This window comes from Ichthyophthirius multifiliis (assembly GCF_000220395.1).
Source record: "Ichthyophthirius multifiliis unplaced genomic scaffold scaff_1120509250964, whole genome shotgun sequence".
NCBI classification, from domain to species: Eukaryota; Ciliophora; class Oligohymenophorea; order Hymenostomatida; genus Ichthyophthirius; species Ichthyophthirius multifiliis.
Genome location: NW_004086333.1, coordinates 31,365 through 52,558, shown reverse-complemented (window position 1 = coordinate 52,558; position 21,194 = coordinate 31,365). Strand labels below are relative to the sequence as shown.

Here is a 21,194-nt window from a genome sequence, read left to right as displayed (position 1 = left end):
CAGATTTTATATATAATTCGTAAAATAAATAATATTTAGAAGTATTAAAGTGTTTATTATTTTAAATAAAAAGCAAACATAATGAAATTAATTAAATCTACGAAAATGATATTGATTAAATTTTGAATGGCAAACAACATGAAATAAAATATTGGAAGAAAAAACAATAATAATAATAAAATTAAGTATAATGTTTTATTTTTTAAATTATTTAACTTAAGTTTACGTCGTATATTTTAAATTTTTCATCATGTCATAATAAACTAATTTTATATGCATAATATACTAATTTTAATTATTTTATATGCATAATAAACTAATTTTATTTCATCTAATCCTTTTAAATTCAAGTTTATTTAAAAAATTTTGATTTATTAATTTTTTTTAATATGACATTTAATTTGCAAAAAAAAGTTTTATCAATAAAAACTAAATAAATTAACTGAAAAAAAATAATTAATTATTTTTAAAAAGAGATGTGATTTCATTTTAAAAATTTAACTTTTTTTTTTTTCCTTTAATATTTTTATATTTATTAAATTTATAATTATTATAGTTAATTCTAAATAATAGAAAAATATAGTTTTTAAGTGAAGAATATGATAAATTACGATAATAATACTTAAACTTGGAGGAATATTTTGAAAGTAAGAATTTATAGCATGATAAAGAAGTTTACATATTTTATTTATTTTAAAAAATAATAAAATATTAAAATTTAATAAAAAATAGATTTAAATTAAAGATAATTAAATAAAATTGATTTAATTTTAAATAAATAATCTTAAGTAAACTATATATATATATAGTATAAATAAACTTTATTATCATAATTAAACTTAATAGATATTAATTAAGTGAAATTAATACATATGAATCTGTACAAAAGAGTAAAAAAACAGTAAATTCTCAATATAATGATGATGATGAATATTCATTAGAACAAAACATGGAAACTATATCGAAATTAAATACTGAAAACAATATTTATTCATATTAATTACAGTAAAATAATATATTTGAGTATTTTTAAATCATAATTTAAATTTTAATAAAGAGAAAAAGATTTAAAACTTTTGGAGTTGAAAAAATAACTATAGTAATTTATTATTTTATATATATTTTTTTATATTTATATACATAAAGGAATTATGAAAATTATATGTTGCCATAGCCATAAAAAATAAACGGTATTTTCTGTTGAAAAAAAAAGAAAAAAAAAGAGGAGTAGTAGAAAAATTTAATTTTAAAAAACACATTCAAAAAAAATAAAATATATATATTTTATAAAATTCGAATTATTAATTATATTTAAAACAAATTAATATCAAGAATAAGGATTCATAGATTATAAAGCTTTAAGATATTGTTTAGGATTCATAATTTAAGTCGAGCCAATAATAATAGGAAAAGAATAATTATTTTTTTATTAAACATCTCTAATTTACCTTATTTCTGCATAAGTAACTCCTCCAAGATAAAATACAATTACTTTTTACATTTTTTTAAATTAGTCCTCATCTTCTTATTATACGCCTTTATTTTATAAAAGATTTGCTAGTTCCATATTTTTATTTTACAATATATTATTATTCTTTTTATCTTCTTTTTTTTCATTCTTACTATTTTAATTACCTACATAAAGCGAATCAAAGCCAATATCTTAAATATTTTAATTATTTTAATTAATAATTTCAAAAATAAGCTACTCAAAAAGAATTGCACTAATAGGAGTATGTTTACATAAGTCAAATTTAGAAGCTTCTAGTTTTTTTTTGGCTTACTTTAAAATTTTTTCATCTAATTTTCTAATCTCGCTCACATTTTTATTTTTTTTGCTATCTGTAAATGTGATTCCAAACCAAGAAAGATTAAGTAAGGCCTTACCTTCTTAATCAGTAAAACAAGAGATAATAGTTTTTCTATCTGCCTCACACAAATCAATAGCTATATAAGCAGAAAGGGCAACTCGAAGTTTATCTATACCTGATATTTCCCTTTTTTCTAGAATTTCTTTGAGTTATTTAACAATCTTTTACGATTGAAGTTTCTTTCCAGAATCATCTATTCCTGTGGCTAATTAAAGTTAATATTCTCCAATTTATTTAAGCCCTTTTTCCTCAAAAATCTTCCAAGCCTATTCTATTAAATACATATGCATTGAATATTTACCCAATAGTTCATTATATTAAGGCATGTCTTTGATTATTTATTACATTTTATCTAAATCGAGGTCTTCCGCATTACATTTTCCCATTTATGCTGTTGAATTTGTATTAACTAGATTTTAGAAATCATTAGGAATGCCTTCCAATGATTCAGCTATATGCTTATATCTATATTTAATAAATACTTCATCTCCTTCATCTGATATTTGTGCTTTTTTTGTTTCTTATTGATCGTTTTTCTTGTTTATTTTATATTCAACTATATTTGTATCATTATCAATGTCCAACAAATCATAAATAATACTTTAATAATAAAAATCGTAAAGAAGAGGAGTTATAGGATCAGCTTTTCTATCAAAAATAATTAAATGAACGTTTCCTGATTCTTAATCTATAATTTTATTTTTTGAATCTTGCATTAAATAATAATAATCTTTAAATTTTAATTTGAAAGAATTCGCAAATTATTCAGAAAGAGTTCCTTTTTAAAAATAAATATTACAATTCTTAAATCGAAGTAATCCAGGAAAAATAGTAGTGAGTTTTTCGCTTGATTTTTCAATAAGAATGTCCATTTCTAGGCTATTTTATTTCGAATATAATACCTATAGAGAATTCTCTATATCTAAATGGAAAGCATTTTATTCTATAAATAAAAAATCATGGTTTAATTCTTTTATTGTTTTTATTTTTTTCACTAAAATTTCATGTTTTGCTATTGATTCTAGTAATTCTTTACTTAAACGAGATGTTAAATATATATGTGCCTTACCATACTATGGTTTGTCCTTTTTTCGTATAAAGTCTTATATAAGTTGCTCTATGCTTGCTTTTGTTGGCGATAATATATATATGGCTTGCAATTTAGAATATCGTTTGCGTTTTAGATGAAGCTTTTCTATTTAGCTCACTCCAAATTTTATCAAATGAGACATTTTTAAACATGAAGATACTAGCTTTATTGCATATTCGTCTAAAACTAGTATAAATTGCCCTTCATACTATGTTCGTTTTTTTAATTCTGTGAAAAGTTCTTAAAATCGTAAATGAACATTTTCTTTTAATGAAAAGTTTCCTTTTTAAAGGGATTCCATTTATATATTTATTATATTTTTTAATTTTTATTTAAATAATGCTTTTTATATAAATAAATTAATTTATTTTTTATTCAATAATAATATTTAATCCATAACTTTTATTTATTTTTTATAAAAATCTCAATTTTAATTATTTTTGATTTAATATTTATCAAATTTTCATTCAATAAACTAATTAAATATATCAATTACTCATATTCGATATATTTAAAAAAAATTTAATAATTTATTATAATTAAATTAATTAATATATTTATAAAAATAATAATAAGCTATTTGTAAATTAGTAATATTTTGAATAAATAAATTTAAAGTATATAATAATAAGTTATCAAGAAAAAAAACCCATAGTGAAAAAAATTACAAATTATTATTTGATAGTTCTATATATTAAATAAATATAAATTATTTATATTTTAAAGATACTTACAAAAAATTTAGAAAATTATATACTTCAAAATAAATGCATATTTTAATCTTATATGCCTTATATAAATACTTTTTTATATTAATAAAGTTTATAAAATATATATTATTAATATTAATGTTATAATATTAATAAAGTTAAAATATAATTATACTAGATTAAATTATAAAAAGTATAAAAAAATAAAAGATTCTTATAATTTATTGAACAAAAATTTTTAATAAAAATAAAAAAAAAAAAATTTAAAAAAAAAAAAAAAGAAGAATAAAAATAAAAAGAAAAAATGGAAAATTAACACGAAAGAGCATTTTAAAAATAAGACGGAATATTTTTGAATTCAAAAAAAGTTTTATAAAAAAAAACTTCAACTGGCGTCAGATACTATAAAAATATTGGCTTAGGATTCAAAACCCCAAAAGAAGCAATTGATGGTCATTATATAGACAAAAAATGCCCTTTCACATCTAACCTTTCAATTAGAGGAAAACTTATTAAGTATATAAATATTTAAAATTGATAATATATAATATTTTTTTAGGGGTTTAGTTATTTCAACTAAAATGAACAGAACTGTTATTATCAGAAGAGATTATTTACATTATGTAAGAAAATACAATAGATATGAAAAGAGACACAGAAATATTGCTGTCCATGTTTCACCATGCTTTTAAGTTAAAGAAGGTGATATTCTTGTTGCTGGATAATGCAGGTTTTTAATTATATTTTTAAAAAAATTAAAAATATTTTTAATTTTATTTTCTTTTAAAGACCTATCTCTAAAACTGTCAGATTCAATACACTTTAAGTTTACCCAAATGAAATTGTAGGTTCAGTAAGAAAATAATTCTTACTCTTCTGAAATAATATTATTAATTGAAATATATAAATACTATTAAAAACATAGTTAATATATTTTTAAACAATTAAATTTATTTAAACATTTTAAATTATAATAATATTATTTTATTTAATATATAAAAATAAAAAAATATTATATAAATCCTTATTAACATCAGAACATTTCAATTTAAAAAGTAATTGCTTTATAATTAAAAGAATTATGTTTTTCCTTAACTGATATCAAATTAAAATTTGCATAAATAGAAAAAAAAAAACTAGTTTAAAACTTTACAAAATTAACATTTTTAAATAATTAATTTACATAATAATTTATACTATTTATTATTTGAAACATAAAAAATATTTAAATAAAATTTTCGGAATATTTATATATATATTTTTTTTTCTTTATATATTTATTCATTCTTTTTTTTCTTTACTTAAAATTATGTTGGACTAATTTATTTTAAATATAATCGAAAATATATTTAATTACTTAAAAGAATAAATAAACAATATAAAGCCAAGCTAAGGCTGCTATAAGTATATATAAATTAATAAATGAATCATAATCTTTTACAATCATAGCTTTAGTGGCTGTTTCTTAAATATAGAAAGAAGCTTATCTATATTAATATTAAAAAACTTTTGTATCAGTAATTGCTTTTTTCAAATGCTATTTAAATAATGAAATTAATTAAATAATATTAATTATAAAATATAAAAGTAATATGTATTAAATTAATTATAAAAAATACATAAATATGAAAATAAAAAATAAAAATTTTATTTATAACAAATTACTTTAAGAACTTATTAATAAAATAATTTGCTTTTATTTAATTTAGTCACATGTCTTTAATTTTAATTCAATAAGTCGGTTGTTGTCTAAATATAATTTTAAGTATAAGTCTAATTTAGTTTTTTAAATCCTTTTTCGAAAGGCTTTTTTTAATTTTAGTTTAAATAAAAGAAACAAAAAAAAATACAATATTTTTTTGTTACTTCTTAATTTAAAAAAATTTAATTATAAAAATATTCTTCAATAAAGCTAACTAAGTTTTCAAAATTATTTCTATTAAAATTTGATTTTGGAATAAATTAATACTTATTTAATTTAGATCTTGATGTAATTTTTATAACATTAACTTTTTTAGAGCCTTTTATTATATGATTTTATTTAATATTAATATCCTATTTATAAATATTATACTATTAAACAATGGCTTTTAATTAATTTCAATATTACATTAAATATTTTTCTATTCAGCTTATTATTTAAAGTTCTAATAATAGATAAATTAAATATAAGTTTTAATAAATATAAGAAATAATAATACCTTTACATTCTAATCATCTGCACTTAATGATTAAAATAACTCTAAGTTTAATTATTAATTATCATCTATTTAATCAAGTAAAAAAATATAGTTAAATCTATTCTGATTGTCTTTGGAATTTACCCAACTTTATAATCCAGTAAAATTTAAATTACTAGTACTCGTTAGATAAAATAGTACATTATATCTATTTATTGCTTTAAAAAATATTTTTATATATTTTTTATAACTATAAGTCTCCAAGTTAATTTTTTAATGCTTGCTTAAGTTAATATGCTAATTTGTAAAATGCATATGCTCCAGTATTTTATGTAGAAAATTCAGGCTTTAAATCCTTAATTAATAAAATAAATGTCAATTTCATTAAATGAAAATTTATTATATTTACGGCTGATGGTGTGAAATAATCTAAGCATCCTACAATTAAAATATTTTACAAACTTAAATGATGTAATTAAGAAGATAAAAATCCATAAAAATCTTATAATTCTAATTAATTATGGATTTTCGGATCTTAACTATTTACAATCATTCTGTATTCTTATTCTTTTTATTTATTATGTGCACTAATTTTAAATTTTTATATATTTTTATATATATTTTTATTAGTACTTTTATTATGAAGAAATAGTTTTATTTGTCAAAATCAAATATTCATCTAGCTCTTAAGACTCAATTGCTATATATATCGGTATTTAAATGTCTTTTTAATCTTTTAAGAAAAAAAAATATTTTAATTAAACAAAAAATAATATTGAGTTTAAAATTGTTATAATTATTTAAAACTTGTTTATTAAAAAATTTAATCCCATATTTTATTTTATAGTTATTAATCATCGAATTATTTAGGGCATATAATTATAATAGCTCCAGGTCTATAGAATAAAATATTTTTAAGCAAATTATCCTTTTAAAAATCTGAAAATTAAACAAGTGTAGCTTTGCGGAATAATTGTTTTGTTTTATAATGTGTAAGTAAGAGATTAAATTTAGAAAATCCATATCCATATGTACTTTCTTAATTTTTCTATGTATTAAAAAGATATAAATCGATTTATATAAGGCATTTTATAGAAGACAATAATATAAATAATAAAATATAATATTTCATTTTTTTTTATTTAATTAAGATATGTATTTTTTAAAATATATAGTATTAATTTTATTTATTTTCATAAAAATTAAATAAAAAAATCAAATTTTTTAAAAATTGAATATACTTATTAATAATTCATTACTCAATTAAATGTTTAAAAGCAAACTATTATTTGATGATTATACTAAATAGTATTTTTAATATAATAAAAAATAAAAATAAAAATATTATTCAATATAAAGCTTATTACATTTATAATTATTACTTTTAGTGATTTGTGATAAAATATTAAAATAAAAAAATATAAATTATTAATTAATAATAAGTTTTAATATTTATAAAAATATTAATTTAATAATTTTAAAAATAAAAAATTTAAAATTATACAATTTTAATAAAACTATTATTAATTATTAAATTTAACTCAAAAATTAAATAAATAAAAGTTTTATAAATTTATATATTAATTTTTTCTTTAAATTAATGAATAGATTGATTAATTTATAATAATAAGAATTCAAAATATCATTTTAGATTTTATAATAAAATAAAATATTTTAATAATAATAAAAAATATATTTAAACAAATTATATTACTTAATAAAAAATATATTTTATTTATATTTCATTTTAATGCTTCTAATCTTTTTTCAAAATCTTCTTCTTCATTAGCTTGTCCAATAATTTAATTCTATAATTAAACAAAAAAAATATATAAAAAAATAGATAATATATTTTTTTTTGTTAAATTATTTATTTTACATAAAAAAACAATTAATTATATAATTTTTACATTTCCTCCTTGTCCTCCTCCTCCTACTTATTTTTCCATTTCGTCAATTAGTTTATCGCATTATTCATCACCCATTTCTTCTTCATCTTAATTCATTATATCAGACATTTGTTCTATATTTTTTAAAAAATATTAGAAATGTTTATAAAAGTTATTACCTTATAATACATTTTGTTTTTCACTTTCAACAGCAAATGTCTCTATTGCCATCTAAATATTTTTTATATCAATTGCACTATTTCCTGCTTTCATTATATCTCCCATTCCTTTCATTATAGTACATAATGTTTCTGATGTAGCAGCAGAATTTAACCTTTTTTTTTGATAAGAGTAAAATTATTAATAAAATCGATATAAACAATTATAATGTATATTTAAAATTATATATAATTACTGGAAAAGAACATCTGATAATTGTGCATCCAATCTTTTGTATTTATTTATCATAGCATTATTTTTTATTTGTTATTAAACTATAATTCTTATAGTTGACTATTATTTAAAATTTTATATTGATAAAAAAAATATATATATGTATCATTTTATTATAGATTTTTTATTTTATTATTTATTATACTCTAGGTTCTTTTTTTTTTATCATTGCTTTAATATCATTAGTTATTTTTTTTTGGTTAAACTCAAGCTTCATTAGTTCTCTTTAGAAATCTCTTTTTAATCTATTTATAGTTTTCGAAAATTCTTTGACCATTTCTATTATTTATGAATTAATTTATTTTAAAGTATTAATATGAATAATTTACCTTTTACAGTTTTCTTTGGTTATGGTGGTTCTGGTACAGGTTATTTTCCTCCCATTTTTCGATATGTTTTTTTTTATTTAGTTAAATAAAAATATATATATTATTAATTATTATATTTTATAAAATATATATGTTTATGATTCTATTCTATTTTTTGTCTGACCTAGTATAATGTAATTTAATATATAAAATATATTATTTATAAGATTATATTTAATTTAAATAAATTATTTTTTGTAGTCGTGAAAAAATCATAATTAAATTTTTCAATTTAAAATAAAATTAATAATTAATAAAAAAAAAAAAAACAAACTAGTAAAATATAATAATTGAATATTCATATTATAAATGATATTTTTATTTAATATATATTATTGATTTCATGAATGTTTATTATTTTAATATTAAAACTATGGATATTATTCTTTACCAAGTAGAGCAATTAATTTATTTCTTCTGTCTTTCTATTTAGATATATATATATATATATATATATATATATATATATATTTGTATTTATGTTAATGTATAATTTTTTTTAATTTACTCTATTTTATTAATGTTATATTCTTTTTTCAATTAATTATCTTAAATACATAGCTTTTTAAGGGTATTTTATTTGTCTTAAAATATCTTTCATATTTCTTAATCTTTAAGACATATTCATCATCTCATCAACAGAATCATTTTAAGACAATGCATATTTTCTTATATCCTTTTCTAATACATGCAAAGGTTTATTTTCATTAGCTAAACTATTTCCAAAAATATTAGAAACATGGAAACTTTCTAATGATTTTTTAACTGTATTTTAATTTAATAATGCAGGTTCAAGATGTGTATTATGATTAAAAAATCTTCTTTTATCTCCAATATCTAACTCTCCTCTATTTGGTTATATGACGTTATCCAAATGTGTTCTTAAATTATTATTTACATATTCATGCTTGATACTTTTATATAATTAGTTTTAATATAAAGTTGATTCTTGCATTTAATTATTATAATTATATATTCCATCACTTTTTTTAAGAATAGCTTCTTGTGTATTTTAGCTTTAATGCGTTTTAAAAATTTATTCTGAAGCATTTCTTAGTATATTATACTATTCTGCTTCTTAAGTTTATTGTTAGTTCAATTTTTCATATGATTATTTATAAAAAAATGGATCTATTGTATGATTATTTGGCTTATTTGTGTTAGCTACATAATCTTTTTTGATACTATAAAAATGTTTATCGTAACTATTATTTTTCTATTTAGTTATTTTTTTGTATAATATATATATTTTTATTTTTTACTATAACTTATTAATCAAGTGATTTTAGATTTATATGATTTCCTATAAACATATTTACACGAGGAGGTGGAGTTGCTTATGGATTTCTTGGTGAACCTACTTTTTTTACTATTTCTCCATATTAATTATATACATATTTTGGTATCTTTTTTTTGCTTTTTTGATATTTTTATTTATTTTTAAATTACTTATTGGAATTAATTCATCTTTTTTTAATAATGTGTTATTAATATTTTATTTTTTTAATTTTAAATAATATGATTATTATTTTTTTTAATTAATTTTTATTAATAACCATTTAATTTATAATATTTGATTTTATGAATACTTTATTAAACTAAAATTTAATTATAAATATTTTTATAAAAAAATGAATTTTGTTTATTAAAAAACAATATAAAATTTAATATATTTTATTATCATTTAAAATTGGTTCAAAACATTAAATATAAATTATATTTATTGTTTAAATAATAATTCGTAATAATGCAGAACTTAAATTATAATAAAAAGAAAGTTAATTTGCTCTATATATTCTCTATAATAATATTTTAACTACATTTGAATCTATAAATTAATCTCACTAAGTAGCATCCCATATTAATAATTAGTTTATAAAAATGATGGTTAACATCAAACTTTACTATCTTTTAATTACACTGATTTTTTATTAAATTGAAAACATTATTTTCTATTTATATAATTATATATGATTTTCATTTTGAAAGTAAGTATTCAAAACGTAACCGATAAAAATATTTTTATAATAATTAAAATATATTTCAGGTTTTTTAAATTTACATGATATATTAAATTTATTTCATTAATTAAAATATGTATATATATATATTAAAATAATAATAATAAATACTATAAATAAAATTTTATATTAAAAACATTTTTTTATTTTTATTATATTTATAAAAAAAATAACTAATATTATTTTAAATAAAAAATTCATAAAAAATGGGTAATCAATGCTCTTGTTGTAGTGATGATCATAATTAAAAACCAATAGAACATAAAATTTAGTAAATAATCCCACATATAAATTATGGACCTTTAATAAAAGATAATGAAGATAATAAAAACTAACCAAATACAGTAGTATTCGGAAATCCAGTAAACTTTTTTGATGAACCAGAAACTCCACCACATTTGTAGCAATAATAAAAAGTGGATGGTTCAGTATTTTTAAATTAATCAAAAATATCTTAGCTGAATCCACTTGATAAATCATTTAAAGCTTTATTAACTTCACCTGAAAGGACTAACAGAGTAAGAAACATATTGTAAGTCAACAATTAAGCTTACGTTACTGAACCTTTAGCAGCAAATTTAAACGATACAAGATGTATGGAAATAAATAAAGTCATTAAAACACCTATGATTGGCAATTAATTTACTTTTGCTTTAGAAAGAGGCTTTTTTAGAACAAATAATGATTAGAATTAAATACATAAATAATTTTGAGAAGAAAAAATATAATTTAAAAAATAAATAAAAAATTAAAAATTGTATTATTATTATTTTTTTTATTATTTTTTTCATATAAATTTATATAAATAAAAATATAAAAATTTATTATTAAATAATAATATAAAGAAAATTCAAGTGAAAATAAAATAAAACTAATGTATTAAAAAATTATATGGAATAACCATTGTAAGAAATATGATAAATCATGATCAGAATTAAAATATTTAGGTGTAAAACTTAAAGAAATAATCTAAAACTCATTAAAATGAGTAAATAATGAGCAAAAAATTGATAATTTTTTCATATTTACTTATATTTTTAAAGGTACATATATATATATATTTATACAGAGGTAATTAACCATATTAGGCGGCATTAAATATTTTTTTAAATATGAAAATATTAAATACTATTTAGAATAAGTTGAAGAAAACAAAAGCAGTCGAAAATCCAGGCCCAATGAAGACATTGCTAATCTTTAATGTTTTATAAAAATAATATTTACTTATATTGAGAATAACCAAATATGAATAATCCTTTAAATGAATGACTAGAATTTAATATAAATAAGTAAATCTGGATAAAAATTTGTTATTAATGGGAAAATCCTCCTCCAATATATTATCATTGGGGGGGGAATATACGTGAATACAAAAATTATTTATATATTTTAAATTCAGATTATTTATTTTACAATAAAAACAAAAAAGGTTAATAAGACTTAACAATCATCTTCTATTGGAATATGTATTTACATATATGATTTTGGAGGAAGAAATTTTAATATTAAATATAATGATTTACCATAAATTAATTTTATTTGATTGAGGAAATATAACTATTTTATATATATAATTTTTAATAGTAAAATAAAAAATTAATTTCCAAAATCAAAAACTGACAAGAATTAATTCTAACATAAATAACAATTATACTAAATCACTAACTAAGTATCTTAATTTCTAGTATAGCGTTGAATAATTTAAGAAAAAAGATTAAGAAATACTAAAAAGCTTAACATCTGTAAACTTTTTATGCTAATAATGCTAAACTTTAATTAAAAAAGGCAATATTAGGTATTTATTACACTTTTATATATATTTAATAAAATAAAAAAGAACAAAGAACAGAATGAGTTTGAATTATATATATCTATTCAAATTACTTTTTTGAATAAAATGTAAATAATTTAAAAATGAATTTATAAATATAACTAAAAAGATAAAATACATTTAATATAAATGCAGTTATAATGAATAAATAATTTAATTTCAAAGAAAAATATTCTCTTCAACCCAAAAATTTTAATAATTTTAATTAATTTATGTATTTCTTAATGCTATTTGTTAAATAAAAAAATAATATAAATTAGTATTTTTCTCTTAAAATTAATCAATAAAATAATTAGAATAGTATTATATCAATATATTATATTCTTTTTTGATCAAATATATAGCATTTTAGCATTTTCTTCTTTCTTCTCCTTACAAAGATTTCAATATATTAAAATTATTGTTTATTTTATTTATTAAATCATCAATATATTTGATTCTATTTAAAACATTTTTAGTATCTTTAAGTATTTTATAAAATAAGGCTTCCAAAATTATAATATTAGTATGAATTATATATTTTTTTTACTAAGTTATATTATAAAAAGGTTATCTTAAGTTCTATTTATATTCAGGAAGAAAATTATTAATAAAATGTGACAATTATTTTTAATAAGCTAAGTTTTATTAAACAAACATACTTATAAATTTAATTTTAGAATTCATAAATTCATATATTTTTTACATTTTTACTCCAAAATTGAAATACTTTTCATGTTAAATTGGTGAATAATTTGCTGAACTTATTTTACTTTTAAAATATTCTTCTGCCCTTTAAATACTTAAGTACTTGTCTTATTTTGTAAAAAAAATTAATTTTTTTTCAAAATCATTTGAAGTATATTAAGATATAAATAATTAGAAAGCATCGCTTTTATAAAATATACTATTTAAACTTATTTCTATTAAAAACAATGTCAAAATTATTGTAAAAAGTTATACTTAATGTTAATCGTAATATTATATCTATTCATATAGACAAGGAACTAAATATCCTAAAATCTAACTTTTTAGTGCATCTCTCAGTATAAATATTTAATTTAGATCTCTTTGTATTTTATATGAATTAATTTAATCTTTTTCTTTTATTTCAAGATCATAAACTATATTTATTCCTTATTATTATACTAAAGGTATATAATAATTTTTTTAGAAAAAAACTTCATAAGATAGTATTTTAATAAAATACACTTGTTATTATGATTTATAATTTTTTAAAATAATTTGTTAAATTTCCTTTAATTCAAACAATTAATTTGTTTAATTTTCAATTAATCCAGTCCTTTGAAAATCTAAACTTTTAATTTCATAAAAGCTCTTTTCTTTTATAAAATGAGAAATTGTATTTTGTTTGCACTCAATTATTTCAATATTTAAATAGGATAAATAATTTTTTATTGCTGCTTCTCTTATTATTATATGTTCGTTTTCTTTACATTTATATTCTATTTTTTTGCCTATTTTTAAACCTGCTTTTATCTTTTTGTCTTTGCTTGTTTTGATGCTAAAGTACGATATGTAATTATCATTATATATTTTTATTTCTTATATATATTCTTAAAAACCTATTGACATTTCTACATAAGGATATTTAAATAATTAAAGTCCTTTTATTGGTCCGAATTAAATTTCATCTTTATTATTTTATTTATCAGGAATATCAAACTCTAAAATTTTATTATAATTTACCTGTATTCCTATAATTCCATATTGGTCATAATTTAATTTAATATATGTTATTTTAAAATCTGTAGCTTAAAATTATATATCTTCAATATTAAAACTATTTAATTTAAACTAAAAAATAGACTTTGTACCTATTTTCTCTTACATTTTAAATACGAATTTTATATTTGTATTATTATTATATCTTTTTTAATTTATTATTTTCTAGATGATATAAGTATTTATAAATATTTATTATCAATTATTTATTATAATAATATAAATATATATGGCATTATTTTTCAATAAATTTCTATATTATATATTATTATATTTAATTATTATATTATTTTGCTAAAATATATTTTAAAATTTTTAATAAATTTAATATATATTATTTAACGATTTAAATTTTTTATTAATTTTGTATTAAATATATATAAAGCAAAAATGTCATCAAATAATTATTAATATACAAATAATAATTAAATATCTAATTCCGAATAAGCAACTTTGAGTATACTTTTCTAAAGTAATAAAGAATAACCTCAATAGTGTTAAAATTTTTAATAGCTTGAAAATAGTTATTAAAAATAGAAAAATATAATAAATTAAAGTATAACAAAACAATCTTAAAGCTTAACAATAAACCAAGCGGACATACATTTTAATGATTCAAGTCTTCTTTACGATTCATAAAAATAAGGATAATATAAAAATATGAATAAAAACTAAATAGATAATGAAAATACATTTTAAGAAAAAACTGAATAATAATATTAACAGTAATTAAACTATTAATAATTATAAAATTTATTAAGAAGTTCATAATAATAAGAACCATATTTAAATAATGTACAACAGGATAATATTTAAAAAATATCTTTAAATAATGATTATTAAGCAAGTAATTCTTAATAAAAAAATAAAGAATAATAATAAAATAATTTTTAAGATACAAACTCTTTAAATTAAATTCCTTTACTAAATTCTGTAAAACTAATTTATAAAAATAAAAATGAGAATATTTAAAAGAAATTCAGCTAAATACCTTATTAACCAATTCTTAAAAATAAGAAAACTTTCAATAATAAATATAAAATAGCTAAGGAAGAAAACAACAACAAGTGAAGATTATAAGCCGATAATATAAAATAGCGAAGATTATAAGCCAAAAATATAGAATTGTTTTGAAAAGAATTTGAATATTTCTTAATAAACACTTGAGCTTTCTTAAGATATATTAATATAAAATAATTATTGTGATAAAAACGGGTAAAGAGAAGAGAATTAAAAAAATATCAATTATTTTGATTTTGAGAAAATTTTATATAGAGATATATCAAAAAATAATCCGAAATAAATATAAACAAGCTAAAGTATATAAATATCTTCTTTTAGAAATTCAAAACAATAATAAGATTAAGTTTCAAATTCACAATAATTAAATTAATCTAAAAATTTAAAAAATAAGATAACAAGAGGAAGTTAAAATAGCAACTTATAATCCAAAAGTATAAACAATTCCTTTACTATAGATAAATAATCAGAAAATAAGCTGAGTAAATCTTTCGAACAAGAAAGTGTAAAAAATCATAAATTAAATAATTAACAAATAAAACTTAAAAGTAATAAAAAAATAATTATATAAACATAATAATAGTTTCCTGAAAAAAAAAAAGATTTTGAAGATGAAAATAATTCCATTAGTTTTTGCCAAAAAAGTAAATACAAAATAAAAAACCAAATTACTACTTTAGGCAAAACATCTTTAAATTATTAAGATGAAGAATAAGAAAATATAATACATAGTATCCCTAAATCTTATATAAATTAAATAAATAAAGACTTTTCAATTAATATTAATTAAAATGATATTAATCTTAATTAAAATGGTATTAATTTAAACGAAAATTAAATTTAAAAAACTTAAATTCAAGTTGACAATTTAATGGAAATAAGTTTAAATTTAGAAAAAATTATTTAGTAAAAACAAGAAAGAATTTCGAATTTCGAATTAATAATTTAACAATAATTGCATGAAATTTAAAAAAACCAACAAATTAGTTCCAAATATGAATTTAAGCTTAAAAATTAAGAAGAATAATTAGAAAATAACAAAAAAATATTAAACTAAGAAAATAAAATAATAGAATTTTTACAATTATAAATAGATTATTAAAATTTGCAAAAAAAATACGAATCTTTAAAAGAAGAAAAGGAACTTGAAAATAACTAAAATAAATTAAAACTTTTCAAATTTGAATGTCTAATAAAAAAACTTTAAAATTAAATAACTTTACTACAAGAGAAAAATTAAAATTAAGAAAATTAATACGAAAAACTAATTTTGGATATAAAATAAAATAATTAAAGTCTTAAAAACTAACTTGATTTTTAATAAGAAAATGCTTTCAAATTATAGGATAAATTAGCTTCACTTTAAGCAAATATAACTTCTAATTTAGATAAGATAGCTAAATAATAAGAAATTAAATGAATAATATTCTCTAACTATTTAATAATTAAAACAAGAAAAACATATTTTTGAAAGATTTAATACATAAGAAGCAGTACTTATTAATGAAAATATGAAAATATAAGAACAAAATCAAACTTTAGAAGTGAATTTATAAAATTGTAAGCTTGAAAATCATTAATTAATTTAAATAATCAAAAATAAATAAGAAGAATATCAAAACTAATTGTCTAAAGTTTAACAAGAAGCTGAAAATATAATAAAAAGTGAGTTTTTATAACAAATTGAACCTTTAAGAAAAGAAAATGAGAACTTATAACAAAATGTATCTATTTAGAAAATTAAAAATATGATTTTGAAGAAAAAATATATATTTCATAAAAATAGATAGAAAACATTTTAAAACAAAAAGAAAACTTATCAAATAAAAACGAAGAAAATTAAAATTAAATTTTTCAATTGAATAATGAAGTTGAAAAGTTAAAAAATGAAAATTTAAATTTACTAAATAAAAATAAAGAAATTAATTAAAATAAAATCATATAAGTAAATAATACTATTGAAAGTAAAATAAATAATATTATTGAAAGTAAAGAAAATAATGAATAATAAATATTAATGTAGTTAAGTTTAGTATTTCAAAAATTAAATTAACATTTTAAATAGATAAGTTATAGATACTTAAAAAAGTAGAGATTTATTTTAATAGTAAAAGGAATCTTTTCAGTAAGAAATTAATAGGAAGAATGTTTAAATTAGTGAATATATGGAAAAAATTAATTAATTTGAAAAAAAGTATAATGAAACTTTAACTAATTGCAAGATTTTGGAATCTAAGTTAATTAACTCTTTATAATAGAAAATTAATTATAAATGTTGATTTTTTATTTATTTATAATTTGAAAATATATTTCATTTATATATAATTTTATTTAAATAAATTTTTTATATTTATTTCAGCAATTAAGACAAAATATTAATATTGTTGAAACTTTTTTTAAAAAAATAAATAAATATTAATTATAAGTACAATTTACTTATATATTTTTTATTATTATTTCGCATTTTTTATTTTGTAAATATTTAACATTTATAAATAAAAAATTTAAGAAAATAAAACTAAAATTAAATTATAAGAGATTATTTATTTATTCCAATGTTTTGATAACTTATTTTTGTAATCTTTTTCGAACAAAAATAAAAAATAATCATCTATATATTATAATATAATAAAATTAATGAATATTATAGTATGATAATATTTTTTTATTTTTTTCGTTTTTGAAGGAAATCACAAAGAATATATTCTTGATTTAAAAAAATAAAAGTATCTTATGAAATAAAAATACATATTTTAATAATAAAAAAAAATCAAAAAACTTTATAATAAAAATAATTATTTTATCAATGTCCATGAGTATGTCTTATAGGGGTTATTAAGGGATACATTTAATGTAAATAACAAGTTGCCCAAATAATCCACATTCCAATCATACTAATTATTACTGAAACAATTAATGTTCTTTTTATAAAATTTATAAATAAATCTATATTTAAAGTTTTTACCCTCTGTTTTCTATATAAAGAACACGGTTTGATATTTATTTTTTTACATAAGGGTCTATTACGCAAAATGCTACTATTGCCATTATGATGAATATTACTGACCCATAATAAATACCAGATATAGGATTATGTTATGTCATTTTTATTAGTAATAATTATTAATTTTATCTAAATATTTATAATAAATTTATTTAAAAAAAAAAAAATTATATTATTTCAAATAAATTAAATAAAACATAGATAATTTTTAAAAAAATTATATATTTAAAAATATTTATTTAAAAGAAGATTATTTTTATATTGTAAATACAAAGTTAAATACATAATAAATAAACACATAGATTTATATAAAAATTAAAAGATAAAATATTTTTCAATTTAATTTTAATAAATAAAATAAACCTTCCTTTATAAAAATAAAATATTTTTAATTAAAACAATATTAATTTTTTTTTAAAAAAAAATATAACAATTATCTTAATATTTAACACATTCAATTATAAATAAATTAAAATATGGATAATATTTCAAATAAATATTCAATAGGAAAATATTTTAGAAAAGTCAAAAATCTTAGGAAATCTGATCCTAAAAACAAACAAAAGCAACCAGAAAAAGTTCTTTAGGAATATATAGATTATCTAGTAAAGAATGGTTTAAAAATAAATAAGGTCACGTTAGGGTAATTTTAAATAAAAAATGGTTTATCATATCCCGGTCTAATAGCTAAAGAGAAGCTTTTAGCAAATGAAATATTCATATAATTACCAAAAAAACTTTTATTAACAACAAAGGTATGTTTTTTTAGTGATGTATAATAAATATTTGAAGAAAATCCATTTTTTTTTGTTCATAATAATGCTCATCATGGGAAGACCACATAATATGGGTATTTCTTCTTTACGAAAATAAATTAGGGAGAAAATCTGAATGGTATCATTTGATTTAAAATTTACCAAAGTAAATAGATTATTTAGTATTTTGGAATGATAAAGATATGGATATGTTAGAAGATCCAAAATTAAAAAAATAAGCAAAATATGCAAAATAAGAATTTGATTTAGAATATAAAACTTTAAGTAAAATATTAAAGAAATACCCTAAATTATTCACTAACCCAAACTAATATTCCTATGATAACGCAAAGTGGATTTATACTCATCTTGTGACGAGGTGTTTCGGAAAATATTTTGCTTATGTGACAATGGTGCCTTTCTCAGAATTAGTAAATCATGAAAATTCTGATGTTTATTATGATTTTAAATATGAAGCTAATAATCCTAACGCGAAAGAATAATCAGAATTTCCTGAACCTAAAGAACTTACATAAAATGAAGAAGATGATGCTGAAACTTCTTAAGGTTCTTATAGAAGTATTGATTCAGATTCTGATACTGATTTTGATTGGGAAGATGAATGTAAATATATTTATATATAAATAAATAAATAATAAAAAGGTAGTAATAATGCACTTCCATTAGTTATTTAAAACGAAAAAATTGGTTATGTTCTTAGATCTGAAATAAGCTAATTAGTAAAAGATACGGAATTTTGGGTATTTAATAATCTTGATTTCGGAGATAATATTAGTATATTTTATGCTGCTTAAGTTTATGAAACTTTATTTAATGTTTAATTAAAATTTAATTAAGGAAATATAAATTATTTTTTGGCTAAGGAAATTATAAAAGAAATTGAATAAAAAAACGGAAAATTTAGAATCGAGTTATAAAAATTAAATAAATAAGTTAAAGGTTTTTCGGATTATTATCAAATACCTATTTAGAAAAAGAAAAAAAGAACATTAAAAAAAGAATAATAATAAATCAATTTAAAGGAAGATAATGAAGAATTAAACTCTTATGATCCTCAAAAAAAATATTTTAAACCTAAAGAATAATGGGAAGATGATAAATTTGATGAATTTACAATGAAATGCTCTTCTAAAGATTAATTTGAGGCAAATTCTTAGGTTTATTTCTGTTATGGAAGGCTTTCTAATAGAAAAATGCTAATGAGATATGGAATGACACTAGAGTATAATAAATATGAGCATGTTTATGTAAAAGTACCTTATTTAGAAAAATTAAATTTATTTGCTAGAAAAAAGATTAGTTAATATTCTTATAATATATCCAAATTTAAAAAATTCAAAATTAAAAGAAATTAATTAAATTTAGAAATTTTGGCTTTTTATAGATCTCATTATTATACAAATGAAAAATCACATAATTTTATATTTTATATTACTGATTTTGAAATTGAAATTTAAGTCCTGGATTCCACAATTAAGTTTTTAGAAAAATATTCAAAAGATAATTTCAAAAAAGACTAGAAATTTTACGAATTATAACTTTTTAATAAGGCAGTTGGATATCATGAATATTTTGCTAATGTTTATAAAACAGAGAGATTAAGGTGTATATCTTAATAAATTAAGCTACTAAAAGTTGCCTAAGCTCTTTTATAAAAAATGAAGGAGGAAAAATAATATTAAAAAGAAATTATAGAAAAAAAAGTTTTAGACGAAGATTAAGAAGAAACGATGAGAAACAGATATATGTTAAATGAATATTTCAAAAAAATAAAAGTAAACGAAGAAAAAGAATATTCTCTTTAAAAAATGGTTATATAATAGAATTGTGAAAGATTAGAAAAAGAAAACTAAGAAAAATCTTTAAGAGATGAACTAGCAAGAAAAAATAGAGAAGAAATGCTAAAAAAACAGAAAGAAGAAATATAAAAAAGAGATGAAGAAAAAAAAAAAAAGATGAAGAAATTTTAAGAAAAAAAATTAAGAAGATTTAAAAAAAACTAGAAGAAGATGTTCATAAAAAACAATTAGAAGAAGCAATAAAAAAATAAGAAGAAATCAAAAAAAACAATAAGAAGAATTAAAGAAAAAGACTGAGTTTTAAAAAAATAAAATAATAACCTATGATTAAAAAAACAAAATGATTTAAAAAATTATGAAGATACAAATAAAATTCAAAAGTAAAACACAATTGTTAATGCTTATAATAATTATAATATTCTTAATGTTAATTCTAATCAAAAAATTGCTAAATTAC

The 21,194-nt window shown here is 17.3% G+C and overlaps 3 protein-coding genes across 3 annotated transcripts, besides 20 other annotated features; 1 reads left to right on the top strand and 2 right to left on the bottom strand. All coding sequences in view use genetic code 6, as the record gives it.

The window, feature by feature from the left end:
• Positions 1–266: 266 nt before the first annotated feature.
• Positions 267–325: a microsatellite.
• A 1,192-nt stretch (positions 326–1,517) lies between these two features.
• IMG5_120560 (sec1 family protein, putative) lies at positions 1,518–2,743 on the bottom strand (the record flags this gene model as incomplete). Its single annotated transcript, XM_004032489.1, has 4 exons — positions 1,518–1,536; positions 1,785–2,076; positions 2,173–2,559; positions 2,671–2,743. The coding sequence occupies 4 exons, from the start codon at positions 2,741–2,743 to the stop codon at positions 1,518–1,520; spliced, it is 771 nt and encodes a 256-aa protein (XP_004032537.1).
• Positions 2,744–3,901: 1,158 nt separating this feature from the next.
• Positions 3,902–3,951: a microsatellite.
• Positions 3,912–3,975: a microsatellite.
• On the top strand, positions 3,962–4,643 carry IMG5_120550 (hypothetical protein). The gene is made up of 3 exons (XM_004032488.1): positions 3,962–4,187; positions 4,231–4,401; positions 4,461–4,643. Exons 1-3 carry the CDS (start codon positions 3,976–3,978, stop codon positions 4,549–4,551), a joined length of 474 nt encoding a protein of 157 aa, XP_004032536.1. The 5' UTR covers positions 3,962–3,975; the 3' UTR covers positions 4,552–4,643.
• Positions 4,644–6,449: 1,806 nt separating this feature from the next.
• Positions 6,450–6,478: a microsatellite.
• Positions 6,479–7,285: 807 nt separating this feature from the next.
• Positions 7,286–7,351: a microsatellite.
• A 151-nt stretch (positions 7,352–7,502) lies between these two features.
• Positions 7,503–7,551: a microsatellite.
• Positions 7,552–7,593: 42 nt separating this feature from the next.
• On the bottom strand, positions 7,594–8,577 carry IMG5_120540 (snf7 family protein, putative; the record flags this gene model as incomplete). The annotated part of the gene is made up of 6 exons (XM_004032487.1): positions 7,594–7,659; positions 7,762–7,874; positions 7,920–8,074; positions 8,156–8,253; positions 8,339–8,472; positions 8,523–8,577. 6 exons carry the CDS (start codon positions 8,575–8,577, stop codon positions 7,594–7,596), a joined length of 621 nt encoding a protein of 206 aa, XP_004032535.1.
• Positions 8,578–8,994: 417 nt separating this feature from the next.
• Positions 8,995–9,032: a microsatellite.
• A 1,015-nt stretch (positions 9,033–10,047) lies between these two features.
• Positions 10,048–10,115: a microsatellite.
• A 1,230-nt stretch (positions 10,116–11,345) lies between these two features.
• Positions 11,346–11,370: a microsatellite.
• A 5-nt stretch (positions 11,371–11,375) lies between these two features.
• Positions 11,376–11,426: a microsatellite.
• Positions 11,427–14,320: 2,894 nt separating this feature from the next.
• Positions 14,321–14,353: a microsatellite.
• Positions 14,354–14,392: 39 nt separating this feature from the next.
• Positions 14,393–14,428: a microsatellite.
• Positions 14,429–15,933: 1,505 nt separating this feature from the next.
• Positions 15,934–15,985: a microsatellite.
• A 1,119-nt stretch (positions 15,986–17,104) lies between these two features.
• Positions 17,105–17,160: a microsatellite.
• A 1,162-nt stretch (positions 17,161–18,322) lies between these two features.
• Positions 18,323–18,421: a microsatellite.
• Positions 18,375–18,407: a microsatellite.
• A 2,433-nt stretch (positions 18,422–20,854) lies between the features above and the next one.
• Positions 20,855–20,903: a microsatellite.
• Positions 20,884–20,937: a microsatellite.
• Positions 20,905–21,028: a microsatellite.
• Positions 20,969–21,003: a microsatellite.
• Positions 21,029–21,194: the final 166 nt, after the last annotated feature.